Source organism: Chanodichthys erythropterus, chromosome 14 (genome assembly GCF_024489055.1).
Source record: "Chanodichthys erythropterus isolate Z2021 chromosome 14, ASM2448905v1, whole genome shotgun sequence".
In the NCBI taxonomy this organism is placed as follows: Eukaryota; Metazoa; Chordata; class Actinopteri; order Cypriniformes; family Xenocyprididae; genus Chanodichthys; species Chanodichthys erythropterus.
Genome location: NC_090234.1, coordinates 4,440,501 through 4,452,884, shown reverse-complemented (window position 1 = coordinate 4,452,884; position 12,384 = coordinate 4,440,501). Strand labels below are relative to the sequence as shown.

At 43.5% G+C, this 12,384-nt stretch overlaps 1 protein-coding gene across 1 annotated transcript in view; it reads right to left on the bottom strand.

Annotated features, from left to right (window-relative positions):
• Positions 1-12,081, bottom strand: part of si:dkey-11f4.7 (piezo-type mechanosensitive ion channel component 2) — an 85,838-nt gene extending 73,757 nt beyond the window's left edge. The window contains 3 exon segments of the mRNA XM_067410212.1: positions 4,596-4,691; positions 11,623-11,782; positions 11,830-12,081. Coding sequence (XP_067266313.1) covers positions 4,596-4,691; positions 11,623-11,782; positions 11,830-12,081 — 508 coding nt within the window.
• Positions 12,082-12,384: the final 303 nt, after the last annotated feature.

The following is a 12,384-nucleotide window of genomic DNA, read 5'->3' as shown; positions in this document are numbered from 1 at the left end:
TCAGTTGAATCACTTGCATTGATACAGCTGCCTTCTCAAACTCACACTGCAGCAGCAGTTTATTCCTGCCTTGTAAATGAATTTAATGTCATGATATTTTTCCATTATGACCTCCTAATCTCCAGCAGAAGTGAATTACACCATCTCTCTCACGAGAAGTGAATCGAACTGACGCTCTCCATGTTCCTTGTGATTAGCTGTTTGCTGCACATGACACATGGACCAAACCTTGAGCTGACAAAGAACGTTTATCCCGAGCACTGTGAGCCCGCTAAACCTGGTTGAACTTTTATGGTTTTGTAATTGTGTTTTTTTAACTCTAAACCTACTCTGAAATTAGCTTCATGCAACATCCCACAGATGTTTTACAAAAAATTTATTCTTAGGGACCATGCCCCTGAACCTATCAATGAGATTTAAATTTTTTTGTCACATTTTTCACCCCTTATGAGTTTACATCCCTCCATGTCCTGTGATTCTATCTTCAGTTTTGGTTTTCTAGCCATTGAAGCACATTTGCAATGTGTACTGTAAAACCGAACAGTGAAATTAATTCAATGAAATTAGTTAATTTCACTCATATAATAAAGAAAGTTCATTATACTTAATAGAAAAAAAAAATGTGTGAACGCAAAATTTGATTGTAGTAAGCTGAACTTAATGACTGAGTTGAAGCAGATTTCTAATTCCCAGCATTATTTGCATCAGATTGTATAAGGAAAATAAATGTTGAAATTAAGTTTTATTGTTTTGTGTTTATGCACAAGATTAACATAGGGAGCCATGAGTTAGTGTTTAATGTTGTGTTACGTTAGTTTTGTAGGGTAACCATTGTGGTGAAGAGTAGAGCCTGTGGTTAGGTTGAGGATGGGCTGCAAAACTTTTAAGACCACATATACTGTATGTTCTTTGATTATATACATGCAAGTATATAATGATAGTTGAATTTTTTTTTTCCCCATAGATAGAAAAACAGCTAGAATATTTGATTTCTACACATTCGATTTTCTGCCGGGAATTAAACGCCCCTTTCTGCTAATTGGTCAGCAGAAGATCCTCTGCTGTAGTTGTACGGGATTCTTAACGTGTTTATTGTAAATACATTTAATCTTTTTCTCATCAAACAACCAGACTAACAATGAAATTAAATATTTTTACACACTAATACAAAAAGGAAAGAATAATGCATCGACTTGGGTTTGGGTATATTAAATTAACGTTCACACAAGAATTGTCATTCTGACTATCTGACATCCAGAGAACAACAGAGAGATTAAAATACATACTCTTCTGAGTTTTATAATGTAGGCCTTGTTGTTTTTTTTGTTTTTTTTTTTTAATGTATTATAATTGATATCTCCTAAGCACAATTATAAATGTAAATATAGCTGCAAGCAGCAATTCGGGGCCAAGCCCCAGTAGGGGCAGTAGCGCAATACGGAGCAGGAAGAGCAAAAACAGCAGAAATTGAATGTGCATGCAAAACATCTGGTTCAGAAGGACAGGTGGAAATGAAATGAAAATCAATAGAAGTTCAGAGAACGAACACGGAATGAACTAAAATACTTGTATCTCATTGAAGAGGAATAAAGATTAGCACAATCCTTATTTGGATAAAAAAGGTATCAAAATGACTCATTACACACAATTGTATAAAGGAACCCCACACAAGATTCGAATCCACGACCTCCGGGTCCAATGTCCATTTCTCATCTCATTGCACCACTGTGCAAGTGAATGTTTCCATACCTGCCGAAGTTTATTAGTTCATGTGAAAATGAACTCAAAATGAAGAATTCTTATAAAGCTGCACTTTAGATCATTCTGCAGCTCATCATGCTGTAGTGCAATACAGAGCAGGAAGAGGAAAAACAGCAGAAAATGAACAAACATGAAACAGCTGGTTCAGAATTACGGGCAAGAATGAACTCAAAATGTACATAAGCTTAGATGAAAATGAACACAGCATGAAACAAAAAGCATTTATTTCTAATCCAAGAGGCAGTAAAGGAATCAAAACACACTATTTTATAAAACCGCTCCACCTGGGATTCGAACCCACTAACTTCGGATACAGGGCTCTTCAGATAACTGGCTTTACACATTGAGCTACTTGAGGATGCACATTCAACAGACTGTGGAAGAAACCTTTTAGTCTAACAAAGAATTCACAAAAAAAGCATTACTTAGCATGCTATCCATATTAGCATGCTAAGCTAACAATGCTAATGAAGCTCATGGTTAACTTGATAACTGAAGAGCCACATTAAAGAGAATGACAACTGGTTAGCATGCTAAGCAATTAGCATGCTAAGCTAACTAGCATAAGACAACAAACACAAGCAAGGTCACATTCAGAGATGAATATCTTGGGAATGGTAGCGAATATCAAAAATCCATTCAGTCATTTCTGTGCGGCTCGGTCCAAAGATCACCTGAGCTGATTTTGGACAAAATTGGACAAAAATTGTAGGAGGAGTAGCGAAAAAACTGTTTTCCATTTATTTCAATATGGCGGACAGGTACATTTAAGGAAAATGACAAATGACACATCGTCGGAATCGGCATAAGCCAGGGAATAAAATGACATAAAGCATACACATTTTGGAAAGTGTTTTCAAAAGTTATAAGTGGTTTTGCAATAATCATTACATCTGTGGAACAGTAGGTGGTGATGTGTTGAAACTTCTCAGGTACCTTCAGGACCTTCTACAGGTCATACATACCAATTTGTGTGAAGATATGTCAAATTGTTTAAAAGTTATTGCAATTTATGACAAAATTCAAAATGGCGGACACGTGGTTCATCCGATGTTGACGAATTCGATATCCTCGGATTCGGCATGGCACAGGGAATCCATAGACACCAAGATCTTGATTTTCTAATAAAGTGTTCAAAAGTTATTGCCCTAAATAGCCATTTTTCAGATCTCATGACCTGTAGGTGGCGCTGTTCCCAAATTTGGCATGGAACCTCAGATCATGGTCTTGATCAAGTGTACCAATTTTAGTTTTGATTGCTCAAAGTTTGGCCGAGATACAGCCTCTATAGCAATTTTGGGTCAACCTCGTTAACTTCGTGACATCATAACTTTTGAACAAAGATGAATAAAAAAAATCTGTTCAGTCATTTCTGTGCGGCTCAGTCCAAAGATCACCTGATCAAAGTCTGGACAAAATTGGACAAATTTTGAAGGAGGAGTAGCGAAAAAACGGAATACTGTACTTTTCAAAATGGCCGCTACTGTAATGGGCGGAGACTTAATGTAAGAATTTTAATAGAATCAGCATGAAGAGACGAATCAGATGTACTAAATTGTATTTTTCTAGAGCAAATGGTTCAAAAGTTATAAACTTTAGAATGTTGAATATTTGAACTGGTGGTGGCGCTATAGAGTTGGTCCTAGAGACTCCAAAATTGGTCAGATTTCTAGACATGACCATCACTACAAGTGTGCCAAATTTCATCATTTTCTCATGTTCCGTTGATAGGGCTGCCATAGACTCCCATTCGGGAGGAAGAATAATAATAATAAAAGGTAAAACGTACAATTACAATAGGGGCTACAGCCCTTTCGGGGCTTGGCCCCTAATAAAAGTTATAAATGTAATAACTTTTATAAATGTAATAACTTTTATAAATGTAATAACTTTTATCAGTTTGTTCAGATTTGCATCTGCTTAAAAAAAAAGTGAAAGTCATTTTCTGACATTAAATAGGCAAATACGAGCAGGACAATCAAGCACAGACCAGTATTTAAGTGTACATGAAATATGTAGCAGTCATAACTTTGTTTTTGCTATTATTACTATTATATATATTTTTTTAAATCCTTTAAATCTTGAATGTAACCTTTGTAAAATGGGAATACTGCTAATTCTTTCTGATAATTATCACTGTCTGACCCTGTGCTTTTTCCCCACAGTATATTTAACATCATTATTCCTTGCAAAAAGAATGGGAAATGAGAAAGCTGTATCATCTTGGTTTCATAAAGTGTTAGATTTTGATTATTTAGCAATAAATCAATTATATTTGTGAAAACACTTAGCTGATGCAGCAAATGTGTTACTGATTTCTTAATTTTTACTAAAAGCTTTGTCATCTTTTTCCAGAGACCTTATAGATTCATACCATCCTTATCTTACATTTGTGTGTGTGTGTGTGTGTGTGTGTGTGTGTGTGTGTGTGTGCGCGCATGAGGCTAAATTAGTTTAAAGCAAGGACAGAGGAAATATATGGAAATATGTGAGAAAATGTCTGACAGGATTATATGGATCTATAAAGCACTCAACCAAATGTCCACTTGAAGGTAATCTCTACAGCTTGACTCTGCTGACAGCACAACTCTCTCTAATTATTGTAATGCATCATTGATGAGATGGCTAGAATTTTAACAGTGTTTGCTGAATTGAGAAGAATAACAAACAAAAATCAAAAATACACTGTGTGCCACCACTACAACAAACACAAATGTGTATATCCCTTTAATCATTTCTCCATCAGATACTCCTTTGTCTTCTCTCTAAGAAAAACTGTTACAAAATATTACATTACTATAACATTAACTTATTATAGGCAAAGCATTACTTACCCTTCATAGTAGCCAAGTTTGGACTGGGCAACAGCGGTACAGACAGAAGAAAAAGAAGATATACGACTGATAGCCCATTGTACCTCAGTGATACTGCTGTAAAAGAAAAGAGTATAAGATTATAAGAAACATAAGAATACATGAGTTATCATTTGGCAGCGTTTTATTTATTTATTTATTTCTGCCATCATGGTTCCTTTTTGTGGGAACATCGACGCTAAGCTCTCCGGGCCACCAAGGAGACAAGTCAAGTCAATCGGCCGCTCTATGGCAGCCTTGGTGGCCACGGAGAGGCATCTATGGCTCAACTTATCCGACATCAAAGAGAAAGATAAGAATGCTTATGGACGCGCCGCTGTCTCCTTGTGGCCTGTTCGGCGACACAGTAACAACTGCCGACAGCCAGCTCCTCTGCGCATAGAACGCAACAGAAAGCCAGTGTAGCCACTCGTGCTTCGAGAAAGCTTGGGGACCGGGGCTGGCGGCACAGGCGAAGCCTTCTGGGGGTAGTGCGGATCTGAGGACCATCATTATCTCCCGGAAGGCTATTAAAACATCAGATACCCGTTCCTCTCCGGTTCCCTCAGGGGGGCGTTCTGCCAACCCTGCCACCCAGTGTGCGTCAGGGCGCAGCGGTCTACACCGATCCTCAGAGGAAGTGCTTGATTTGTCTGTCTGCCGGTGCGCCGTGTCAGATGAACGAGCCAAGTGCTCAAAAAACACCAGAGACCAGTCTTGAGAGACTGGTTCCCCTAGTAGAATATGTGGAAGAATGGAAACGTCTCCTGAACATTTCGAAATGGGTGCTGCACCTGATAGAACAGGTTTACAGAATTCAGTTCGGTTCTCGACCGCCCAAGTTCAACGGGGTTCTTCCCACAGTGGTAACCCCAAAGCAGTCTCTGGTGATGAAACAAGAAGTTACGACACTTTTGCAAAAAGGAGCTATAGAAAGGGTTCCTCCTCCCAGCAAAATGTCGGGCTTTTACAGCCGCTACTTCATTGTTCCAAAGAAGGATGGAGGGTTGCGTCCGATCATAGATTTACGTGTGTTAAATCAATCTGTAAAGAAGTTGAAGTTCAAAATGCTTACACTCAAACAGATTATTCCACAGATCAGGTCCGAGGACTAGTTTGTGGCGATAGATCTGAAAGATGCATATTTCCATGTATCCATCCATCCTTCTCACAGGAAGTTCCTCAGGTTTGCTTTCGGCCTATTCCTCATGTTCACGAAGTGCGTGGATGCAGTGCTGGCTCCGCTGAGACTCCAGGGCATCCGCGTGCTGAACTATATCGACGTTTGGTTGATATTAGCTCAAACAGAACAATTGGCAGTTCAACATCGAGATGTTGTTCTGTCACACATGAAAAAGCTTGGGCTGAGGCTCAATGCCAAAAAGAGTGTGCTGGTCCCGAGTCAGGTTGCAAACTATTTAGGGGTAATCTGGGATTCTACCATGATGCAGGCGCATCTGTCTCCTGCTCGTGTGAATTTCATTCTCGGGGCCGTGAATGGGGTGAAGTTAGGCCAGTCACTCACTGTAAAACAGTTTCAGAGACGGTTGGGTCTGATGGCAGCTGCGTCCAGACAGGAATGGAAACGGCATGCAATCTGATATTTTAATGATATATTTTCTTATTGAAAATCTCAAATTATGAACAAAATTTTAAGATATATTAAACCTATTTACTTGAAAGGGGAAAGATCAACATTTGACTGAAAGACCAATTATATTTCAACATATTATTGAAACATCTATAACATTTAACAAAAAATGGTCATTCATTCAGTCTTTGTACTATGTAAATCATACACTGTCATACTTCAAACATGAATTATGAATTTTAAAACTTTTCAGTTCTTTAAAACCACAAGTTGCTAATAAGCTCCAACAGACATTTTTAATACACACACCAGATTCAAACGTCCAAACCATTTGAAAAAAAAAAAAAAAATGAGAAAAAGATTTCCACTAAAGACTGGAATACCGTACGCGGCATTGTTCACTTGCTGACTTTGTAAATGGTTAAATTGCTAGGAGATACATTAAAGATTAAACAAATATACCCTCCTGGGCAAAAAACTGGGCCAAGCCAAAAATGGCAAAATATTTAGTGGACTTTTAATGTTCATTTTAATCATTAATCTTAATCAGAAATCACTGACAGGTAATTAGAGAAAATTACACAAATACTGTAGACAAAGTAACTTATTACAGAATAGCCTTCCCCAATTTGTAGACAGCTTTTTCGCGAGGAAAAAGCTGAAGGAGAGTAATTTGCCACGTTTCCATTACAGATTTGCGCAAAACTTTTGCAATATTTTCTAAAGCATTTCCATTAACCGGTGTTAACTAAAACGTCTTTTTTTCCTTGTGATAAGTCATTCCAAATATCATAGCAACGGATGTTGGTAGGTTTTCGTAGATCCCAGCCACTGCACTAGCCATTATTTTTTTTAACCCTTTAAGACATGAAGGGATTTTTAGTTTTTTTTTTTTTTTGACACACACAAAAGTAAAGATTCATAACTCCAAAACTATAGCAAGGAGAGTAAAAAGGTAGGTATCGTTTGATAGAGCACTTTTTACATTTTTAGAAATTAAAAACATACATCACATTTGGACATTTGCATGCTGAGAAACTGCTGATAAAATACAAAATATATATATAATTTTTATAAATTTTTTTTGGTGAGGCTCTGCCATATGTGATTCTGCATCTGGATCAAATTTTGTGGTGATAGCATAAAGTAATTACAAGTTATAGCATTTGGAACCAAGGTTTCCTTTTCGTTACACCGCATAATGGGCATTTTTAAAATTGTTCCTCCACAAGGAATATCTCGTGATCAGCGCTAGGGATTATGCCATTTTCTACGTTTATCTAGTTATGAGTGAAAATGCCACGTGAAATCTACATATTTGTTTTTAGTTAAATTAGGAAAACGTTTCGGTTACGTATGTAACCCTCGTTCCCTGAAGGAGGGAACGGAGACGTACGTCAGTAGTGACCGACGAATTGGGATATCGCTTAGAGAGCCCTACCAGCTTCGCGTGAACTAAAACAAGCCAATGGAATTGGCGTGCGATATTTGCATAATGCGCACCGCCCCCGACAGGTGTATATAAATAGGAAGCAGATGCAATCGCACTCTGTTTTTCGCTGAGGAGACAACTGGTGTCCGCACTACAGCGAGGGTACAGAAACTGTGGCGACGGGACGTACGTCTCTGTTCCCTCCTTCAGGGAACGAGGGTTACATACGTAACCGAGACGTTCCCTTTCAGTCGGTCACGTTCGATGTACGTCAGTAGTGACCGACGAATTGGGATCCCAACTAAAGCGCCACAGTTACGAAACCCCTTCCAGTGCCCAGCGCAAGCTCAGCCGCCCATAGCACCGGCTGGACGGAGAAGGGGGCGAGCTTACACCGAGAGAGTTTACTGCTGTCTAACTAGTGTTAATTTCGTCAGACGAGACGAGACGAAATATGCTCGTCAACGACCTTTTTTTTCATGACTAATGCATCACTGTCCAAAACGCTGACTAAGACTAAATTAACATGCATTATTGTTGACGAAAAAAGACGAGACGAAAATGTTTTGTATAAAATAAAAACTAAGATAAAATCTCTCTTAATTTTCGTCTACAATCGTCTCTGCTTTTTCATCAGCTGTTACGCCTTTAAAATATTCAGAACGAGTTCGCGGCTTCGCGCTGTTGTTCAAGTTAAGCCTCGTTGAAGCCTTGTTTGCACTGCATGCGTGTGTGGCTCGTTATATGGCTCCGGCAATGTGTTGTTCCGTCCTCTGTGCGATATCAACTCAAAGAAATTTCAAGTTTTTCAACTGCGAATCTCTTGTCGTCAGTTTCTAGTGATGTAAAATATGAGCGGGAGTTTACACAGGGTGATTATTTTGACTTTGTTTTGTATTTGAGCTGCGCGTCTTGGAGGTGAGGCGCCTATCTTTAGCGAAGCGACGCGTCGAGCCGCTACTCAAACGCACGCGGCGCGGCTGGTGTAAACACAAGCATTGACTAGAGTGGCCGTGTATCAGCTCCGGTAGCCGCGTCGCAGCCGTAACGAGCCGCACACGCGTGCAGTGTAACGAGGCTTTACAGGTTTTATACGCCTGTGGCTGCAAAACGAAACTGCTGAACACACAACACCCAAAGCGAACATGAGTGACGAGCGACGACGACATACTAGCTTTTGAATTGTGTTGGTTAAAATAAAATACTCTTCAGAACAGGTTAATCATTTGTGAATGTGTCTCCTAAATCAGAAATTGAAAACCAGACACATTTAACATTTGCATTCAACAAAAATCTTTCAACAAGTGTATTTTGTCAGGTAATTATTACATTTAACCAATGTTTGAGGTATGTGAAACACTTTTTTTACTGAAATGTTTAATAATCTCAGTAATAAAAAATTTTTTGACTAAAACTAGACTAAAATTAAAAGACTTTTAGTCGACTAAAACTTGACAAAGATACCTTGAGTTTTCTTTTGACTAAAACTAGACTAAAATGACGAGACATTTAGTCGACTAAAACTTGACTAACAAAAAAAGATATGTGAATGACTAAATATGACTAAAACTAACAAGGACATTTGGCACAAGACTAAGACTATGACTAAATTAAAAATAGGTGACGAAATTAACACTATGTCTAACCAATACCCACTAAGTAAACTAGACTACACTGGGGAAGCGAACCCGTAAAGGACGCTGCGGAGACCACTACCTACCCAATGGGGGAGGAGTTTACGTGGGAAATACACATATGGACTGGCCCGGGGGGCAGTACGCATATGGAGTCCCTGGGATGGCTCCACCTGGTAGGGGGAGACTCATCTGACAGGTGACAGCAGAGCTGTGGATAATTACACATATGGGACCGCTCACGTAGAGGGGTCACGACATATGGGCCCCAGCCAACAGACAGCGTCAGCGACGGATGTAGGCCTGATATCAGACACTCCGCAATGTCCGAGCCGAAGGGGGAGGTGGAGGAACTCGACAGGGTTCGCCAAGCGGGGAACACGACTGGAGTGAAAGTATGCACGTATCCGGCCAGTGGCGGGAATGGCATTGCAAGCCGACACTTAGAGCGGGTACAACACGTCTACCGACTAGTGGATGCGAGTACACGTGAAGATACCGGCTCTACACGTAGGCTATAAAACCTAGTGTTAGGTGTCGCCCAGCCCGCAGCTCTACAGATATCTGTCAGCGAGGCGCCATGAGCCAGCGCCCAGGAAGAGGCCACCCCTCTGGTGGAGTGGGCTCTCAACCCGAGCGGGCAAGGCACGCCCTGGGATTCGTACGCCAAGGCGATGGCATCCACTATCCAGTGGGCCATCCTCTGCTTGGAGACAGCCTTTCCCTTCTGCTGGCCTCCTTAACAGACGAAGAGCTGATCTGAGGTCCTGAAGCTTCGCGTTCTGTCCACGTAAACGCGCAGAGCGCGGACGGGACAGAGCAAAGCTAGGGCTGGGTCTGCCTCCTCCGAGGGCAGCGCTTGCAGGTTCACTACCTGATCTCTGAAGGGAGTGGTAGGAACCTTGGGCACGTATCCAGGCCGGGGTCTCAGGATGACGTGAGAATCACCGGGCCCGAATTCTAGGCACGTTTCATCGACCGAAAATGCATGCAGATCCCCTACCCTCTTCAGGGAAGCCAATGCAACCAGAAGAACCGTCTTAAGAGACATTAGTTTCAGGTCGACTGATTGCAAAGGCTCAAAGGGATGACCCTGGAGAGCTCTGAGAACCAGGGTCAGATCCCAAGAGGGTACGGAGGAAGGGCGAGGAGGATTCAGTCTCCTGGCCCCCCTCAGGAACCTGACGATCAGATCGTGTTTCCCCAGGGACTTACCCTCAACTGCGTGGTGATGTGCGGCGATAGCGGCAACATACACCTTCAGGGTGGAGGGAGACAGCCTTCGCTCCAACCCTTCTTGCAGGAAGGAAAGCACGGATCCGACCGAACAAAATTGGGGGTCCTCTCGGCGAGAGGCGAACCATTCGACGAACAGGTTCCACTTCAACGCGTAGAGACTCCTAGTGAAAGGAGCTCTAGCGGAAGTGATGGTGTCTACAACTGCTTGCGGGAGATCACTCAGAACCTCCGCATCCCGTCCAGGGACCACACGTGGAGGTTCCATAGATCGGGACGCGGGTGCCACAGGGTGCCCCGTCTCTGAGTCAGGAGGTCCTTCCTCAGAGGAATCGGCCAGGGAGGGGCTGTCGCGAAGAGAATGAGGTCTGAGAACCAGGTCCGAGTGGGCCAGTACGGAGCCACTAACAAAACCTGCTCTCTGTCCTCCCTGACCTTGCACAGGAGTTGTGCGAGAAGGCTCACTGGGGGAAACGCATATTTGCGCAGACCCGGGGGCCAGCTGTGTGCCAGGGCATCCGTGCCGAGCGTGCCGCCGGTCAGGGAATAAAACCACTGGCAGTGGGCAGTTTCTGGGGAGGCAAACAGGTCTACCTGGGCCTCGCCGAAATGCTGCCAAATCAGCTGAACCACCTGGGGGTGGAGCCACCACTCGCCCGCAAGTGGAGGCTGCCGTGACAGCTCGTCGGCTGCACGGTTGAGCACACCTGGGACATGAGTGGCCTGAAGGGACCTCAGATACTTCTGACTCCACAACAAGAGATGGCGGGCGAGTTGCGACATGCGAAGGGAGCGTAGACCACCTTGACGGTTGATGTACGCAACGGCCGCAGTGCTTTGTGAGCAGACTAGAATGTGCTTGCCTGACAACAGCTTCTTGAAGCGGGCCGGCGCAAGACGTACCGCTAGCAACTCGAGGCAATTGATATGCCAATGCAGCTGAGGCCCCGTCCAAAGACCTGCCACTGCATGCCCGTTGTACGTGGCCCTCCATCCCGTGGCAGAGGCATCTGTGGAGACCACAGCATGCCTGGACACTTGTTCGAGGGGTACTCCGGCCTGCAGGAACGAAGGGTCCGACCACCGGACAAGGGTGCGACGGCAGCTCGGTGTCACGGGGACAGGGAGCGTGCCGCGCTGCCACGCCCATCTCGGGACCCGGCTGCGGAACCAGTGTTGAAGCGGCCTCATATGGAGCAATCCGAGCGCCGTGACTGCGGCTGCAGATGCCATATGCCCCAGGAGCCTCTGAAAAACTTTCAGTGGGGCCGCTGTCCTGCGCTTGAGAGAGCTCAGGCAGTTCAACACCGACTGGATGCGCACCTCGGTGAGACGCACGGTCCGTGCAACCGAGTCTACCTCGAGACCGAGATAAGAGATCCTCTGCTCGGGGGCGAGTTTGCTCTTGTCCCAGTTGACCCAAAGACCCAACCGGCTGAGGTGAGCTAAAACCATGTCCCTGTGTTCGCACAACTGCTCTCGCGAGCTGGCCAGGATCAGCCAGTCGTTGAGATAGTTAAGAATATGAACGCCCTGTTCCTTGAGGGGAACAATGGCCGCCTCCGCAACCTTCATAAAGACGCGGGGTGACAGGGCCAGCCCGAAGGGTAGGACTTTGTACTGATATGCCCGACCCTCGAACGCAAACCGGAGGAAGGGTCTGTGTCGAGGCAGAATCGAGACATGAAAGTACGCGTCCTTCAGGTCTATTGCTGCAAACCAATCCCGGGGACGGACGCATTCGAAAATGCGCTTCTGCGTGAGCATCTTGAACGGCATCCTGTGAAGATACCGGTTCAGGACGCACAGATCCAGGATTGGCCGTAGCCCACCGCCCTTTTTCGGTACAATGAAGTAGGGGCTGTAGAACCCCGACTT